Raw genomic sequence first — 19,332 nt, forward strand, 5'->3', positions numbered from 1 at the left:
GCCGCAACCCCGTTGTCATTGGAGGAGACTTCAATGCTTGGGCTGTAGCAGGTGCACTACCCCTAAAGGACAAAGCTTACTAGAAGCTGTGTCCAAGCTGGACGTAAGTCTGGCAAACGTGGGGTCCGTCAGTACCTTTTGTAGTGAGGTACAACAATCGATCATCGATATCACCTTCTGCAGCCCAACATTGCTAGCCAACATGGGTTGGAGGATGTCAGATGAGTACATGCATAGCGATCACCAAGCTATCCGGTATACGATTGAACGACGGACTGCACGGTCACGCGGGTTGAAGTCGACTGGTAGGAGGTGGAAAGTGAAGGCCTTCGATAAAGACCTGTTCGTTGAAGCACTCAGCGCAGAGAGCAACCGCTCGAACCTGAGTGTCCGTGAGCTGATCAACGTGCTAACACGGGCATGTGATACCACTATGCCCAGGACGGGGCAGCCAACGAACGGTCGTCGCTCGGTATACTGGTGGAGCGAGACCATTGCTCAGCTTCGCTCCAGATGCCACAGAGCGAGAAGGCTAGCGCAGAAGGCCCGGACCGATGGAGATGCTGAAGCTCGGGGAGTCGAACTTAGAGTGGCCAAGCTGGCGCTCAACAAGGAGGTTAGGCGTAGTAAGAAATCCTGCTTTCAGGAGCTATGCCGCGATGCAGATTCGAACCCCTGGGGTGGTGCATACCAGGGTGTGAAAAAGATGACGGGTGCATCCGCTCCGCAGGAAACCTGCCCCCAAAAGCTGTCCCCAAAAATCATCGTGGATGGGCTCTTTCCGTAACACGATCCTGTTTAGTAGCCTACGACCCCGTACGGTCAATCGAATGATGTCCTCATTCCGGTCACGAATGAGGAACTCATCGTAATTGCCAGGGGTTTAAAAACGAAGAAAGCGCCCGGTCCTGACGGGATTCCGAACGAGGCACTCAAAATGGCGATTCAAGCATATCCCAATATGTTTAGAGAGACGCTTCAGAACTGCCTAGAGGTATGCGAATTTCCAGACAAATGGAAAGTCCAAATATTGGTCTTGCCCAGGTAACCAATAAGCATTAGTATAAGCAGTAAATCAATCGTTTATTAGCATCCCTGGCGTTTTATACTGTAGGTTGCTGTTTATCAGCCTTTTGACTGCATAACTGTTGTAAATTGGCATCCATAATTCTATTTAAAATCTTCTTGTCGGTAACTAGCTGCAAATAAGCATTGCGAGCACTAGAAGAGGGCTAGCAGTAAAGTAGTCGCATATTTGGCCAAAATAGCATTTAAGTAGCATTTAAGGCAACTTAAATGCTTATTGGCTTGCATTTAAATTGCATTGGAAATGCTTATTGGTTACCTGGGTGCTGCCAAAGCTGGGGAAACCACCTGGTGATCCCTCGTACAGGCCAATTTGCCTATTGGACACGTTAGGCAAAGTGCTGGAACGGGTAATCCTAAACAGGCTGACGCCTGTGGTGGACAGTAATGTCGGGCTGGCAAGCTCGCAGTTTGGCTTCCGTGAGGGGAAGTCCACTGTAGACACCATGAAGTCCGTAGTGGAAACAGCGCTAACTGGAGTGCAATCGCGCTAGCGCTGCATAGGATTAGGGTACTGGATCATCTATGCAGGTTGTTTAAAAGTTACTTCGAGAACCGGACGCAACGCTAGTGTACGACACGGCGGATGGGGCGAAGAAGTACAACATGACAGCGGGTGTTCCACAGGGTTCGATTCTGGGCACCGCGCTCTGGAATGCCATGTACGATGGGGCGCTGAGGCTCGAACTTCCCACTGGGGTCGAGATCACTGGCTTCGCCGATGATATCGTCCTTACAGTGGTAGGCGAGTTTCTAGAGGAGGTGGAAATCGGCATCGGCTGGCATCGGACGCCATAAGCAATAGAGGGTCGGATGGCGGGTGTCAATCTACGATTGGCCCACCACAAGATGGAAGTGGTAATGATCAGTAACCGCATTGCAGGCCAAAATCATCGTTGGAGGACAGGTGATTGTCTCCAAACGAAGTGTGAAGTACCTGGGTGTTATGGCAGACAACAGGCTGAACTTCACCAGCCATGTGGATTATGCTTGTGGTAACGCGTCAACAGCGGTTACTGCGCTGTCCAAGATCATGCCGAACGGCTATGGTCCTAGCAGCAGTAAGAGATGGCTGATGGCCAGCGTTGCCATGTCAGTGCTACGAAATGGTGCACCGGCATGGGCCCCGGCTTTGGATAGTAAGCGCAATCAGGCATCTCTGAACAAGGTGTTCAGGCTGTTGGTATTACGCGTTGCGTTATTGCAGCCATGATTCCCATATGCATACTTCTAGGTGAGGACATCGAGTGTCACAGGCAGAGGAACGTCAGGGGCGCTAAGGATAGAGTTAGCCTGGACTATATTAGGCGTTGGCAGGCGGAGTGGGATCACGCTGAACACGGCAGGATGACCCATAGGCTGATCCAGAACATCTCGTTCTGGATCGGTAGAAGGCGTTTGCACGGTAGCCGAGGAAACGGCGGAGCATGTGATGTTTCACTGCCCGCGTTTCGTGGCCGCTCGGCGGGCGATGCTTGCGGTTGCTGGAGAAGGCAGCAACGCCGACAACATCGTGCAGAGAATGTGTGGTGGGCAGTCGTCGTATGTTCGAATCCCGACTAGGAGAGGCTGTTAGAGTCAATAGGATCGTAGCAAGTGACCCTGCAATTGTCCTGCACTCAAGGAACTGGCAACCCTATCCCTACTCAATTTGTTTGACAGTAGCCAACATCTACTGCCGGCGTGGGTCTTATTTGCAAAAATCTGGCTAAGATTTGAAAATACTACCCATGTGCCAGCATACCGGCTTTGCAGAGTGAAACGAACAGAACGTATAGCGGTGTCATGCTGTTTCATTTACGCAAATGGTTAGATGTTGACTGCAAAAACATGGCTGCCTAGCAGGACCGTGCCTGCACTCTAACAGCTGGCTGCGAAGTCTGTCGTATAAACACAGAAGGTCGAGTTTCGATAACAGAATGTAGCACCTAGGTTTTGCTTTTTTTTACTAGTTTATTTAACACTTCTGGGTAGCTAAATTGAAGAAAGGTACTAGAAGCACCAGAAGTAAGTCTTTGCCATCTCTAATTCTTTAATATTTAAAAACATTCGTTTTGGAGACCAGTAGTTTAATGTACGCACACTAGCAGCAAACACAATGCATTCATTTTTAATATGTTCCGGAAATTTGACAGTTGAATTTTTGGAATGTACTAAAAACTTGGTGCATTGTGTTTGGGTCTTTAGTTTGACTTTCATTCGGCAGAGGACATTGTTATTACTGTTTCTCGACATTCGACTACTCTGCGCATAGTCTTCTTGATGGCATGTTTTTGGTCAAAATAAAATAATGAACAAATTCGTAACACACGTAGCGCGCGTAACACGTTAAACGTTACACGAAATGAACGTATTACATGTGTATTGCTCTACTTGTGGCTGTGTGTTTGTGATAAACGTCGATTGACATGACAGCAAGATCTCAAGTGCTTATTTTTTTCAGCTAACCCCGTCGGTCACGAAATCCAGTGACAGAAGTGTACAAGGAAAAGTGACGGATTCTTAGCTAATTTTTTCATTAGTAAACCTCAAATCATTAAATCTGTATATTGTGCCATAAGTAGGTGTGTTTTGTGCTCTGAGTTGGACATAATAATTCAATCAAAATGGTAAGATGTCTACTGCTATCAATCGAAAAAAAAAAAAATACTGTACTGTTGGGCACGATTTTATCGTCTTTCCAATGGCGAAACTGTCGAGCAAGTTTCTCGAATGCTTGCTGCTACTAGGTCAATAGATTCTATTGTCCTACATCTAATCGCACGATAATGCAATTTTTATTATGCTGTGCATTTTTTTCTTTTTCAGGGAAATGAGACTTCTCTACCTATGGAGCTATGCTCAAATTGTAAGTATGAAGAATCCATGGCCTATAATTGTAGCTATGAGCTATGACAGTTGCGCTGGGTTCAAGTTGTAGCTATAACATAGATATCATTTAATCGGAATCGTCTTGAGCAATGTATAATTATTGGTTCAACAGAAGTTATTAAAGTTTAAACGCAATTTTGACCGCAAAATTACATTTAAATTTCACTCTAGCTATGACAGTAGTCGTTCTATCCAAATAGGTATATCGATTTTTTAAAGAGATCTTTTTATTCGATACTTTTGCTTTCAAGAACCGTAAAAGTTCATGTAATGTAATAATCTAAGTGCAAAACATTCAATTAAGCTACCTTATCGCTAGCAAAAATATGTTTTAGCGATTTTTTGCTTCTATCTTGGTGAAAATTTGTTGTCATTGCTTCATTTTACGAATGCAGGAATTTTATTTTTTCTGCGCAGTATTTGTTCGGCGCAGAACTACCATTCGCGAATTATGGACTCTGTAATATGCATTGTGAGTGTTAACTTCAAATACAGCATTGTAGGTTTGTAATTTTGAGAATCAGATACTCCGTACGTATATTGCAATGCTACAAAACAAAAGCAACAGAGGTCCAAAAAAAATTATCTAAATATACATATTCCTTGTTCTAGTCGATGCTGACGAGATTCGCCGTTTGGGCAAACGCTTTAAGAAACTCGATTTGGATAATTCCGGTGCGTTGAGCATCGATGAGTTCATGTCGCTTCCAGAGTTGCAGCAGAATCCGCTGGTACAGCGCGTTATAGACATTTTTGACGCGGACGGCAACGGTGAAGTGGACTTTAAAGAATTCATACAGGGCGTGTCGCAGTTCAGCGTTAAGGGGGACAAACTGTCCAAACTGAAGTTCGCCTTTCGAATATATGACATGGACAACGATGGATACATTTCCAACGGAGAACTGTTTCAGGTAAGCTAATACGTGTGTGTATGTTGCCTATATTGCACGTAGCTCGGAGAAAACGTGTTTCTAAAATTATTCACACGACAATAGGTTTTTAGTTTAGTTTGCATGCCACACGGTACAGCGTGATTAATATGCGCGTTATTTACACTAGCGCTGGGTGGTTTTGTTATTCGCTTGAAGTTTTTTTTTTTTTTTTTTTTTTTTCATTCTTCTAAAAGGATCCATCCAGCTGTTTACGGTCATTAGACTCATGTGCCGAGTAAATTTATTTTAAAAATAAAAAACACTTTTTCAGGTGCTGAAAATGATGGTTGGAAACAATTTGAAAGACACCCAGTTGCAGCAGATTGTGGACAAAACCATCGTGTTCGCCGATAAGGACGAGGATGGCAAAATTTCCTTCGATGAGTTCTGCTCGGTAGTTGGTAATACTGATATTCACAAAAAGATGGTCGTCGATGTTTAAAGTACTAACTAATATTGATATATACATAAAAACAACAAACATTTAATTGCTAGCAAAAAATATCTAATTTATTAACGTAAAACAAAGTAAGAGTGTCTGTGAATGTTGCATCTGATGAAAACAGAAAAACACAAATGTAGGTACTTTTGGTTTTTTTCTGTGTTGTTCACTCTCCATTTTTTCCCTCATGTTATAGAATTAAAACAAGCAGAAAAATTAATAAGTAAGATCTGTCAAAAATTTTAGGAAAGATTTAAAACTAAACGTGCGCTTGTTTACTGCAGAATTATTCGCTCATAAATCTACCAAAATTACTTCGTGTTTGAGAAAGTTTCGCCAGGTTATTGTGCAATTTAATACTGAATTTTGTTTAGCGATTTTCACTACATCGAGGTAATATTTATTATATTATTTTAGCGGCAATGGAAGTTAAAAAGTCTAAAGATTAAAATCTACCAGTGCTTCTTTTTCAATGGACTACTGATTGTTTTTGTAAGTTATCAAATCTATTTACCAACACACTTCATACAGTACTTAACCAACTGACCACAAGCTAAGGTAAATCAAAATCATCAACTTTATTATACTGGTAACTTAGTAATGAATCAGACGAGTTGTTTCTCAAAGACAATTAGAGCAAAGTATATATAGATATGGGTCAACTAATTGCTACTGCTAGATAATTAGGCTATACTGTGTGAATGTCATACTGATTTTCCCCCAATTTAATTGTAAAACCTCCAAAAAACGAACACGTACTGTCTTATAGTAGAGTCTTAGGTTAGGAGCCAATTGTTCTATACATTATAATTGTTGAGTCTTCATTGACGTTCCCAACTGAAACGCACTCGCAACTAGTGCTACTATTATTGATACTACCGTTTACTCTGGATTTACCCTCCCCCAGAAACCACCGTTATTGTTGTCTCCATCTATCTCAGCGCCAAAAACTGAACCTTTATCTAATTCTACTAGGTTTCCTCCATTCAGTTGGTAAAATTTTATCAAGCACGTATTCGTACATTATAAACAACAAACATACATAATAGCCGAGAGCGAAATTCGAAACTACAGTTCATCACTAGTTATATTGATAAGAATAACGATAAAAAGGCATTCGATTCAACAGAAATGACCATGATGGTTTAAGTGAAGGTAATTGCTGAGTTTTCTTACAAGAGTGCAATGAATCGTTTTAGCTAACACAACTCGTGTGGCAATAGAAAGGTGCAATTTTGCTATATGTCCGAGCTTTGCCTTCTTTTGAACCTGCGGCGACTGGATACGTCTGTAATCGAGCAGTAGAACGAGTGCGAGCGGGTAAGAGTCAACGATGAGATGAAATGCCGAAAGCACGAATACATACATTATTGCTGATTGCAACAACAATTTTACATTCAAGAGTGCGCAATCGCTCATAAAAAGGCTATTCTAGATAGAATCGTGTCGCACTTATTGCTTGGAATATAACGAAAAAGTTCGTCGAAGATACCGAGCGATTCAACCTGTACTAACACTTTTATAACCGATTGCGCACTTTTGAATGTAAATTTTTTCATACAATCAGTAAAACATCGTAGGAAGTTTTGCTCTTCGCCTGGCCGCAGAAAAGATATGCATTGAGAAATTACCTATTTCTACCAACTTACGAAAGAATAATACAAATAAAATCTTTTTCAACAACACTTCAAACGTGTAACGAGTACTTTCAATATCTATTTGCAATTCGAAATGCACTGTAAGTCACTACCGCAAGATATTGGCTTTATAAAGCAATGCCAATATTTTTTTTTGGTTTTCAAACAATAAAATCCGTTATTTTTAGCAAAGAAACTTCATCATAAATTTCGAAAAGCAGCTTCTGTTAGATTTTATAAAAAAGTTAACACCAAGAAGAGAAACTTTCACTATCTTAGTTTACCTGCAATTAATTTTTACAATTTTGCTTTTTGTCGTGTCATCTGGTATTGTTTGCCTATCTGCGGCAATGACGTCGGATTCAAATTCCGATCAGTTCAAAAATTCCCGGTCTGAAAATTTTCTCGACCAGCTATTTATAGGGAACAGAATTTCGTCGTGCTTATCTTATAACATGCAAAATGTGCTAAAAATAGGCAAAGCCTAGGTGCTACATTCCGTCGTTTTCCCTTTTATCTTTATTTGACAAACTTTGCAGCTAACTGTTAAAGCACAGGTGAACTGCGGAGCTAGTGATAATGATATTTGACTCTAACAGCCTTCATTCGAACAGCCGAGAGACGCGTAAGTTCTATGAGAAAGTGAACCAATCTCGTAAGGGACACACACCGACAACGGCGATATAACAGAAGGAGACACAACAAGGTACTCTCCCAAACTTTGTTACGTTTTCTATCCCCAGTAGCAAGAGGATTCATACGGCAGTACTAGGCACCCGAGGCGGGATTTATGGGAGCCCGTGATTCTACGGATCAAATTCATACTCTCCGACGAATCCTCGCATTATATTTTCGTGGATTTCAAGGCAGCATACGACACAGTTGTGCGCACAGCTAAGGCAGATGATGCACGAGAACGGTTTTCCGGACAAACTGACGCGGCTGATCAAAGCCAGCTTGGAATGGGTGATGTGCTACGTGTCTTTTGGAGGCACTCTCGAGTCCTTTCGAATCGCGCAGAGGGTTACGGCAAAGGATGGACTGTCCCGTATGTTATTAAATATCGCTATTGAAGGAGTGATCCGGCAAGCGGGCATCGAAATGAGAGGAATGATCTTCAGCCAGAGTAGCCAACCCCTAGCTTTCGCAGACGACTTCGATATCATTACTAGAGACCTTGGCGCGACGAATACGAAATATTTGGTAGGAAGAGGTTCCAGAGAAAACAACGATTGCCTAACACGGACAGTGTCTATTGACGGCGATGAACTGAAAGTGGTTGATGAGTTCGTATATTTGGGATTTCTGGTCACCACCGACAATAATACGAGATTCAACGACGCATTCAATATGGAAGCTTTTGTCTCCGCAAGACGCTTCGATTAAGGAACATACGCCGCCACACAAAGCTTACGATGTACAAAACGCTGATCAGACCGGTAGTCCTCTATGGACTTGATACAGTAACTTTGCTTACGGAAGACATACGTGAACTTGCCGTATTTGACCGAACGGTGTTGCGGACTAGTTTTAGCGTACAAATGGATAGAGTGACCTAGGTTTATGAACCATGGGCTGCAGGCACTACTTGGAGAGATTCTTATCGGGCACCTGGCGGAAGTTGGGAGACTCATTACGAACATGAAATAAAAAAGTCGATTTTTCGATAATTCTAACTGTATATATCCCCTTAAATGAGGCTCATTTCGCATTTTCGAACAAAGATCTTGCAGAACTCCTGGCGCAAGTTGAGGATCGATTGTGATTCATCAATATTGTGACATGAGATTTATCAATGTTGGTGATGCCAAGTCATGAAACACGGCGGGCTACAGACGACTGATCATGTACGGAGAATACAATACGAGCGACTCGCGAAGATAATATTTAGCGAAAATCCGAATAGTGGCCACTGCCTGTGCAGAACAGATACTTGTTAGATCTGTGCTATTGACGAGAATACCAAAGCACAATGGCTGTTAGCGGCATTTGTAACCAAACTCAAGACTTGACAGTTTGAAAATGACTCCTGAATTTGCAAAGATCTGATAAGTGGTCTGTCGCTGGCAATTAGTAGAATTAGTAGGGCAGTATCAGGTGGGCTTTACGGGGGCCCGCGCTACAACGGATCAAATTTTTACTCTCCGACAAATCCTTCAGAAATGTCAAGAGTACAACGTGCCCACGTATCATATTTTCGTGCATTTCAGAGCAGCACACGATACAGTTGAACGAGAACAGCTATGGCAGATAATGCACGAGGTTTTCCGGACAAACTGACGCGGTTGATCAAAGCTACTCTGGAGCGAGTAATGTGCTACGTGCGCGCTTCGGGGACACTTTCGAGTCCTTTCGAATCGCTCAGAGAGTTGCGGCAAGGGGATGGACTGTCCTGTATGTTATTCAATATCGATATTGAAGGTGTGATCCGGCGAGCGGGAAACGAGAGGGACGATCTTCAGCGAGAGTAGCCAACTCCTAACCTTCGCTGATGAGCACGACAACATTTCTAAAAAGCATTGGACGGCGGAGGTAATCTACGCCAAACTAAAAACGGAGGCTAGGAGGTTACAAATCAATGTGTCGAAAGCGAAATATATGGTAGGAAGAGGCTCCAGAGAAAGCAACGTTTGCCTCCCACGCACAGTGACATTTGACGGCGATTAACTCGTATATTTGGGATCTATGGTCACCGCCTACAATAATACGAGTAAGGAGATCCAACGACGCATTCAAGCTGGAAATCGAGCCTACTTTCCCCACTGCAAAACGCTTCGATCAAGGAGCATACGCCGCCGCACAAAGCTGACGATGTACAAAACGCTAATCAGACCGGTAGTCCTCTACGGACTGTCTCAAGTTTGCTTACGGAAAACATACGTGCAAAAGCCGTATTTGAACGAAAGATATTGCGGACTAACGGGTGTACAAACGGAAAGCGGAGAGTGGCGGAGGCATATAAATTATGAGCAACAGGGACTACTTGGAAAAATATACATCATACACCTAATATTTATTTTGAAACGATGATTCTACAATTGATGAAGGGACGGTAAGGGAAAGTAATGAAGAAGGATTTTTTCGGGAATGAAGGGGAAGGGTGGAAAGGAAGGGGGGGGGGTAATAGGTAGCTATGGTTAACAAGTTGTCGTTGTGACTCCTATCTTTTGTCCAATGCTGGAAGGTGCATGGGTCGAACCAAACTGTAATCAGAGATTATAACCGGAGAGATTACAGCTTGGTTCGACCCATGCACCTTCCAGCATTGGACAAAAGATAGGAGTCACAACGACAACTTGTTAACCATAGCTACCTATTACCCCCCCCCCCTTCCTTTCCACCCTTCCCCTTCATTCCCGAAAAAATCCTTTTTCATTACTTTCCCTTACCGTCCCTTCATCAATTGTAGAATCATCGTTTCAAAATAAATATTAACATATGCCTGACCGCATTTCAAGGTCATGACTAAAGTCACGAGTTTGGTCAATCATACACCTGCCGAAAGTTGGGAGACTACGGTGGGCCGGCCACGTCGTAAGGATGCCAGACGACTGTGCAGTGAAATCCATTCTCTTCTAGAACCCCATCGGCACGAGGAAAAGAGGGGCCCAACGTGCTAGATGGCTCAGCCAGGTTGAAACAGGCTTGCGTGTGTCGAGACGCGCAACGAATTGGCGACGAGTAGCTCAGGACCGAGTGCAATGGAGAGGAATTCTAGATACGGCAATAGCCACCCCGGCTCTTGGCTGCTAAAATAAGTAAGTCTTGGCTAGAGGGGCCCTGTAGTCGCAAGGTTACCGAGTCTGCCTTGACAAGCGAGTGGTTGTGGGTTCGAATCTTAGTAGAATAAGGCCATTCGACGTTAAGTGTCTTTAGCATGGGTTTATTCCCAGGCCCCTCCTCATCCTTCCTCCTGCATTCTGCATTTACTAACAATGAAAGCCTCTTGCCAGGGTAACTTGTAAGAGTGGTACTTGCTTGAGGTGTGAATGAAGCCTCTTGTTCAAGGGCAAATTATAGCTTGTTCCGCTTCCTGGTTCTAGGAACGAGATTGGTGATGCATAAGTAGTAAGGAACACATACATACACACATACATACCCTCACTCTGTGCTGAACTCTGCTTTACCGACCATGAAGCCTTTAGCCGGGGCTGGCTATAAGAATGAAGCCAAGGAAAAATTATAACTAGTCTCCGCACTACCTGGCTCTAGAGCTAGATTGGTTGAAAAGTAGTATGAAGCGTAGAGGAAAAAAGGGGTGAAAACCAGGCGTATGAAACTGAAGGGTAAAGAAGTAGCTAACATCTTTTTACGCTTCCTACACGTCCGACACAAAAAGAAAAAAAGCAAAACAGTATCTTTGTTCGGGAGCTTACCAATACAGATTCATCCGAGGCTGAAGTTAGAGCGGGCTACTCACAAATACATTTTGTCCGAGGCAAAGTTTGTTGTGGGCTAGATGAGATGTTGGCTACACGAAAAATGTATGGGAATGACATTTGTGACAGTGGGGTGGTGAAAACACACCGACACTTTAAGCGGATAATAAACAGTTCGCTCACTCTATAGCGATACTGCAATAACAACGAAGTGCGGAACAACACCTGGATAAGATCACAATAGATCAAAATGCTAGTCGTAGTGATAATACCCACAAAAAAAAGTCTTGGCTAATTTCAAATATTTTTTTTCTCGGCAATATAGAGGATGAACTTTTTTTTTGTTAGATTATAATCACTTTAACAGCTGGGGTCATTCGTGACTTCTGCGGGGTTGGCATGTGAACCCGGGTCCTCGGAGTGAGAGGCGTGAATGCTAACCACTACGCTGAACTGACCCCCTAAAGGACGAATTGATTTGGACTTTTTGCTTTATAAACATCACAGTTTGGGATATATTTTAACCCTTAAATGCGCATGCTGAAAAAATTCATTTATAAAGAAAACTTACTTATCTAAAGGCAGTAAACATAATTTACTCCGGGGATGTTTTTCACTATGTTGTTTTAAAGCAACATTGCGCATTTAAGGGTTAAAATTATGCATTTATATGGGGACCCCTTCTCATGCATTCCAGTTGGCAGTGTTGGGCAGAGCCGGCGTTACAACGCGCGAGGCCCTGGGCAGATCAACTAGCGGTCCTTTTTTGCATGCCACAAGTACATTGGCGTTTTACATTGTGGCAGTATTAATGATTATAGCTCCGATAGCTCTATAGAGCCTGGTTCAAAAGATAATCATTAAGACTACCACAGTGGCTTCTATCATTAAGACTACCACAGTGGCTTCTATCATTAAGACTGCCACAGTTTACGAACTGCTCATGGGTATGAGCTGTTAAGGAGTTAAGCTAGATAGTTGTAATCTTGTACCCGAATTCGGTACTTCAGTGTTAATAAAATCTTTCACTTTTTGGGATTTGGGCTGCATGAAGAAAACTTTTGAAGAAGTTATGCCTAAATAAAACAAGACCCCCGTAATTGCAAAGCAGATGCGTTGATCTTTCAATTTAAGAGATACAAAACGGCAGGTTTCGGTTTCATCCGACATTCTTTAAATGATAAAGAGCGAGACTGTGTCCAGTTAGGAATCCCGTGATTGTGCGTAGTTCACTACGAGTTTAGTTGAGCAGTTTTTTAGCTACTGCAGTATTTGGGTAGATAAACTGTTTAGTCTACAACCCTGAATTTGATTCCAACGGGATGCTTTCTTAACAACATAATCTAAGCCTGCAACCCAGCAAAGTTTTTCAGGCAGAATTATTCCAAGAAGTTTGACTTCCTTACTGAAGCTCAGCCTGAAACCAATCAGTATGTCGAAAGTAATACTATGTTTTCCTAGTGAATGATAACGACGGTTTTTGTGTGGTCTTATAAGCAACGTAACATGGTTTTGTTTAGAGTTCCTAACAAATAACTTGACAGTACTGCGTCAAACTTTCCTCTGACGATATGTTCTACCTCGGCGGCTTAAGCAATAATCTCATATCCAAGCTGCGATACTGGTTAAGGAATGCGTCAGCCACCAGTGTCCAAAGCAAGGGGTAGAGAACTCCTTGTGGACATCCTTTGATCACCGAAATTGTGACCAACGCATCTCTCAAAGATGCTGTGATTTCTCTGCTTTGTTGTATTGTGATCGATTCCGTTTTAAAAGAGAGTCGTAATAATTGAAACGAAGGCAGTACAATCGAAAGCTCCTTCAATATCAAGGAAAGAACAAAGTGCCGTTTTCTGATATTGGAGTAATTTTTCAAATAACATCACTGCACAATGCAGTGCAATTTTCATAGATTTGCCATGTTGGTATGTATTTTTATTTCCATGCAACGGAGAGCTGTTTAAAAACTCGTTGCGGATATAATTATCTGGGATTTTCTTCGTCAACTTAAGATGCGTTGATGTCAGACTTATTGGTCTGAAAGCTCATTTGATCGAAACCTCCATAAACAATCGGCGTGCAAGCTAAGCCGAGTCATTTGGCACTATATGAACGACCAATTCTAGATCAGCGAGGCCTAATTTCATCGAATTTTTCTTAATACTTTACGCTCTGCATTTAAATAAAAGAGAAATGGAAACAATGGAAATCATTCAAATATTTCTGAACAGCCAATTGTGTTGTATTGTATTTAATGCCAGGGATCCACTAATTTTTTTTAACATTTTCCTCTAGTCATCACCAAGCGCGAGGCCCCCCGAAGCGCGTGACTCTGTGCGACCGCACGGGTTTGCCGGCCTAAACGCCTGGGCTCGTTGGGAACCGCTAATTCGCTAAATTGTTAACCGACCAATCGCGGATCACCAATTAATAAACTTAGACAAGCGGAAATTTCGCAAATCGCTAATTGTAAATTAACTTTTGCTGTTTAGTTTTGAATTATTTTTCGTCTTAATAAAACTCTTTCTGATCGAACTTCTCATTCTGAATTCAGAAAAAATCAAACACAATTCACTACAGAAACTTTGTTCAGACCGGGTTTGACCAAAATATAAAATTGATCTCAATAGCGAGGTACTATATCAGATAAGAGCAAATCAACACAGTTGATGCAGGTGCAAACTAGGTTGAATAAACAAATTCGGTATTAAAACATATCCGGTACCATCAGCGAGTAAAAATAAGTTAAACTGTTAATGAATTAATTAGTTTTTCGACAAAATTTTTCTCGTTTTCTCTCGTTGTTTGGCGGCTGCGCGGCCATCAGCGTTAGCTGACAGGCGGCTGCAAAATCTTGCCGGTTTGACGGAACTGACAGTTGAATCGGCAAAATGTTAGAAAAATTTGCACAAAACAAAACTCGCATTCTCGCATACCTTCCTATACCTCTTCATACCTACTTATACCAAGGGGGGAAAAACCGGGAAGCGAACGGGGACGGTAATAATAGCAATACTAATAAGTTCCTTGCTCCATGCATGACCGTCTGACGGCGACGACAGTCGAACGAACCGACCGAGCCGACGGCTACAACAAAATCCAACCTCAGTCACACACTTGCATCGCTGTGCGAAAGTAGGGTTTTAGTTTGCTTTATTTAATCAGTCTTGGACTTCTTTCGCCTTGCCTTTACTTTGTGCCATTATCGTGTCAACTCTAGCAGCTTTTCAGTGATTTATTTAGTATTACTTTCTGTTCTGTACGCAATTTGCTTCCTCGTTTTGTTGGTAGATAATTCAATTGTGGGTGCATCACTTAGTAATTAGCAGTTGAGCAAAATACTCGATTTCGGTTGAATCACTGGATACCCACCAACAGGGGTCATGACGAAGGCGAAGGTGCTTATTCTGGGAGGTAAGCTATCGAGGTTGCGTTTATGTCAAGTAACTTACACCCGTACCCAGTGTGTGAAGTCTTTAATTGATATAATTTGATTTAATGGTCAATATCCTTTTGCTGGCTTTAGACTATAGTCTATCTTCTGGAAGGGAAATATAAAACGGAACCAAGAAAAAGACAATCGAAGAAGCACAAACCGGTAATTCTTGTCATCGAATCACACTAGAATTCAAGGTTGCGCTACTATCGGTATCCTGTTGATAATACACACATAAGGTCTCGCGGTAAGACGACAAGCAAATGCGATTGTTCGCTGGTGCATTGTATATAATCAGAAACGTCATTTTTATTGCTCGCAGCTCATCACGTGTTCGATTGTTTACAACAATTAATATATCAAATTGGCAAGGGAATAAATTGCAAAAGAAAAGACTAGGTTTACTGATAATTTGATATTATATAGAATTCTTTATCAAAATATTCAGCTTATTACCTATATAGTTTTGCTTCTTGAGCGGCAAATTTTTCAAGGCGGTAGTTTGAAACCCTGGGGGACAAAAGTCAATGTATTTCTGGAAGGCCACTTTTACACCACCGTTGGAACTAAAATGTATTTTCTGATAAAAATGGAAAAAGAATGCAGTTATGTTGTGCTCTGTGAGCACGAGCCAAAAAATCATAGTACTCAAACGATCCCCTTACGGTCGTTTTGGTCTTAGCTAAATTACCATAGCATCGTGGAAATTGTTTTTTAAATTAATTATTTAATATAAATGTATGAGAAAATCGAATATACAACCAATTCTATGAAAAAAGTACTGCCGAAATACATGTTCCTTTAGATTATTTTTGTTAAAGAAACATTCATAACTTAATGAACCACTGAACGGATTTTTTAGTATTATTTTTATTTATTTAGCTGATTTTATACATACAGATTAAGGTTGTGACCTTTTTTAATTTCTGCATTCGGAATTCAATTTAATCGCGCTATTTTAACTACTAAAAGTCCAGTTTTAACCAATCAATTAATGTCGTACTCTACAGGCTGTGGCTTCATCGGGCGCCATCTGGTTCACTATCTAATAGTGAACGATCTGGCCGAACGGATCAAAGTGGTGGACAAAACGCCACCCCAGATGGCCTGGTTGAATCCCCAACATGCCGAAACGTTTGCCAGCGCAAAAGTGGAGTATGTCAGTGCGAATCTGATCAATGCCGCTTCCTGTCAGAATGCCTTCAAGACGGACGATCCGGCCGGCTGGGATTATGTGATAAATTGTGCTGCAGAAACGAAACCCGGCCAAACGGATCCAGTATATCAGGAGGGAATAGTCAAACTGACACTCAATTGTGCTAACGAGGCTGTGAAATATCACGTTAAGAGATTTGTAGAATTGAGCACCGGAAGTATGTGCTCCAACGAGAATGTACCGCAGAAGGAAGACTGCCCTGTTGAACCATGGACGATGGTGGGAAAATACAAAGCACTAACCGAACAGGAGTTGGCAAAAGTAGACGGATTGAACTACACAATTTTCAGATTGCCTATATGTTACGGGATTGGTGATAAAAAAGGACTCAGTAGGACTACAGACTATGACATCCACGAAACATTTAATTAACTTTTTTCAATATTGCAGCTCCACGCATTATAATTGCATCAATTTATAGATACCTCCAGGAACCAATGAAGCTTCTCTGGACAGGATCGATGAAATTGAATGTAGTCCACGTAGAGGACGTCTGCGGTGCTTTATGGGAGCTAATCCAGAACGAGCAAACAGTGAGAGAGACGATTAATATTTGCGACGACAGCGACGCGACGCAGGAAGCCATCAGTAATCTGCTGGCGGAAATTTTCGACATCGAGACTGATTATTGGGGAATTTTAATGTCTAGCATGACCAAGATGGACATGGCTGGAGCCGTTGAGGAGATCAACGACAAACACCTGGGGCCCTGGGCTGAAATGTGCCAAATAGACGGCGTTTCCAATACCCCTCTAACGCCCTATATGGACCATGAACTGTTGCTCTATAAACATCTTCATTTAGACAATTCGAAAATGAAAAGCTATGGTTACCAGCTAAAGCATCCGATCATTCAACGAGAGTATTTGGTGGAAATCATAAAAGATTTTATTGCATTGAATCAATTTCCTTGTTCTCAGCTTCAGGCCTAATTTAGTGCGGTACTTAACACAATTGCTCAATTTTTTTGTGAAGTTGAATAAATATGTGATCTCTTATCTGCAATTTGGTACTAGATGCGAACTTGAATCATATCCTGAACAGCGGCTTGTTGAGGAGTTATACCCCTGAATGACACATATTCTATCGATAGGATTTTTAAAGCAAGTATCGGGTGATTTTTCAAAAGGACTTGCGTGTAAATGTAAACAAAACTAATGAGTTTTGCTAACGTTTGCCCCTACGTTTTTTTCGAAAAAGTACCCGAGAAATGTGTCATTTCATGCAAATATTACTCAATACAGCTCGTTCAAAGATAAAATCGCAAACCTATGCTTATTCCTTAATTAAAATCATGATTATGAAACTTCTAGTGATAAACTGTATTCCTTAAAAATGAAAAATGTGTAATATGAGTACATTAAAAGTGTAGACAACGTGCCTAAACCGTAGCGAAATAATGGTTATAATTTATGGATATCAAATAAATACGTCTATATATAAAATTTGTGGAGTTTTTCACCTTTTCAGCTATTGCAGGCTCCCTTTACACTGCTCCATTAGGACGTGACGCCAATACAATAAAGCCTTTGTATCCGGTTTATTTTGACGATCAGATGTTTCAAGGTGTTTGTTACGATCTAATCATAAATCACTTCGAATTTGCATTCACTATTTTAACAGTTCAAGAGTAATGTTTCCTTTTATAAGAACGCTGCTCTGGAAAGTTGAAGAAATCGAAGTTTTATTTTTAAATTTCAAGAGGCCTATATCTTTAGGAATGTTGTGCCAAAAAGATTCTGATCTTGTTGAAAAGTCACCGCAAAAACTGTGGGGTTACCTCAAGAGAGGTGCATCGCATCTAGTGGACTGATTGGCTGGTGCAAGTAATTCTTCGATGAATAGCTCAGTGGCGAAGTTGCAGAAGGAGGCGGAACGGAAATTAACCTAGGAGTGGAAGATAGCACCTCTTGGATAGCAGAACGTAGTTAAGGAATTAAATAATTACGGTGTGAACTGGTTGATGAACAAAATGGGAATGAAGGTTTATTTTACATGCTATAACATTAATATGTTTTTCGTTGTTGATTGTGTTACTAAGACTACTTCTTTTACGTCGCCTCCTTAATTATATCGCCATCAGCACCTTCCCAGTCTCAGTCCCAGCACTTGATCTCCAAGTAGTCAAACGAGAAATCGGGTTGCTGCCGACAAATAAAGCCGCTGGTAAGGGCCGCGTACAGGGCTTTATAAACATGGCCGATAAATGCTGGCAATGGCTTGTGAGGATTTGTGAGGAGGAGAAGCAACCGGAGGAATGGGTGGTAAAAGTGGTTCGTCCCATCTGCAGAAAAGTGATCGGCTGGACTGCTGCAATTATCGCAGCATAACGCTGGTAAATACTGCGTATAAGGTACTTTCCCAAATCCTGTTACACCGGCTGTCACCGATAGCACAGAGTTTCGTAGGGAACTAGCAGGCGGGCCTCATGGGGGCTCACGCAACTACGGACCAATTTTTTATCATCCGACAGATCTTGTAGAAAGCGCATCTCGGACACTTTACAGTCCTTTCGAGACGCGGCGAGGTTTGAGTTTATCCAGCATGCTGCTCAACATCGCCTTTGAGGGGGTGATCCGACGATCGGGTATCGAAACGAGAGACACGATTTTGACCAAAGGTAGTCAACTCCTAGGGTTTGCAGATGAGTTTGATATCATAGCCAGAAACTTTGCGATAGCGGAGATTATCTGCGCCAGACTGAAAGTGGAGTTTAGGAGAATTGGGCAAAAAATAAATGCGTCGAAGACCAAATACATGAAAGATGCTACGCGTGCCGCTCAAGGATGGTAACCGTTGACGGCGACGAACAAGAAGTGTTAAATGAGCTCGTGTATTTGGGATCGCTGGTGACCGCGGACAACAACACTAGTAAGAAGAGCGAATTAAAGCGGGACCCAATAAAGATTTGTTGAATAACAGCTAATCAAGCGCTTATTACTCGGTAATTAGTTATACAACGGTTGAATAACGGTTGAAATCACTAATTTCAAGAAGCACACACCGCCGAACGAAGCTGACAATTTACAAACACCCTATTAGATCGATAATTGTTCTCGGACTTGAATCCGTGACGCTGCTCAAGGAGGACATACGCGCCCTTGCCGTATTCGCGCCGAAGCTAGGGTCACTGCTTGGAGAGGTGCCCATATCTGGCGTAAGCCGGTAGGCTACAATAGACCGGACACGTCGTAGGAATACCGGACGACAGTGCGATGAAAGCAGTTCTCTTCAACAGTCCCTATCTCTCGCTTAGATTGCATTTGGTAGATTACAGTCCTTCGTATTAGAGTGATGTTGTTCCCTGTGTTCTAAAGTTCCCATAATGACAAC

At 42.0% G+C, this 19,332-nt stretch overlaps 2 protein-coding genes across 3 annotated transcripts; both read left to right on the forward strand.

Moving 5' to 3' along the window:
* The first annotated feature begins 3,532 nt into the window (after positions 1-3,532).
* On the forward strand, positions 3,533-7,014 carry LOC128735385 (calcineurin subunit B type 2). Its single transcript, XM_053829874.1, has 4 exons — positions 3,533-3,695; positions 3,895-3,934; positions 4,570-4,868; positions 5,161-7,014. Exons 1-4 carry the CDS (start codon positions 3,693-3,695, stop codon positions 5,329-5,331), a joined length of 513 nt encoding a protein of 170 aa, XP_053685849.1. The 5' UTR covers positions 3,533-3,692; the 3' UTR covers positions 5,332-7,014.
* Positions 7,015-14,464: 7,450 nt separating this feature from the next.
* On the forward strand, positions 14,465-17,425 carry LOC128742637 (uncharacterized). 2 transcript variants are annotated; one of them, XM_053839070.1, is made up of 4 exons: positions 14,465-14,577; positions 14,639-14,761; positions 15,794-16,330; positions 16,390-17,425. In XM_053839070.1, exons 2-4 carry the CDS (start codon positions 14,731-14,733, stop codon positions 16,929-16,931), a joined length of 1,110 nt encoding a protein of 369 aa, XP_053695045.1. In that variant the 5' UTR covers positions 14,465-14,577; positions 14,639-14,730; the 3' UTR covers positions 16,932-17,425. The 2 variants fall into 2 exon arrangements, with proteins under 2 accessions (XP_053695045.1, XP_053695037.1); XM_053839062.1 differs by having other exon boundaries at positions 14,465-14,761.
* Positions 17,426-19,332: the final 1,907 nt, after the last annotated feature.

Source organism: Sabethes cyaneus, chromosome 1 (assembly GCF_943734655.1).
Source record: "Sabethes cyaneus chromosome 1, idSabCyanKW18_F2, whole genome shotgun sequence".
Lineage (NCBI taxonomy): Eukaryota > Metazoa > Arthropoda > Insecta > Diptera > Culicidae > Sabethes > Sabethes cyaneus.

Excerpts from the sequence above, each read along its gene's own strand:
- LOC128742637 (XM_053839062.1), top strand. The coding sequence starts at position 14,731 with ATGACGAAGGCGAAGGTGCTTATTCTGGGAG. Across the intron at positions 14,762-15,793 it reads GAAGGTGCTTATTCTGGGAG|GCTGTGGCTTCATCGGGCGC; the intron begins GTAAGCTATCGA and ends CGTACTCTACAG. Across the intron at positions 16,331-16,389 it reads TGGTGATAAAAAAGGACTCA|CTCCACGCATTATAATTGCA; the intron begins GTAGGACTACAG and ends TCAATATTGCAG.
- LOC128735385 (XM_053829874.1), top strand. Across the intron at positions 3,935-4,569 it reads TATGGAGCTATGCTCAAATT|TCGATGCTGACGAGATTCGC; the intron begins GTAAGTATGAAG and ends TCCTTGTTCTAG. Across the intron at positions 4,869-5,160 it reads CCAACGGAGAACTGTTTCAG|GTGCTGAAAATGATGGTTGG; the intron begins GTAAGCTAATAC and ends ACACTTTTTCAG.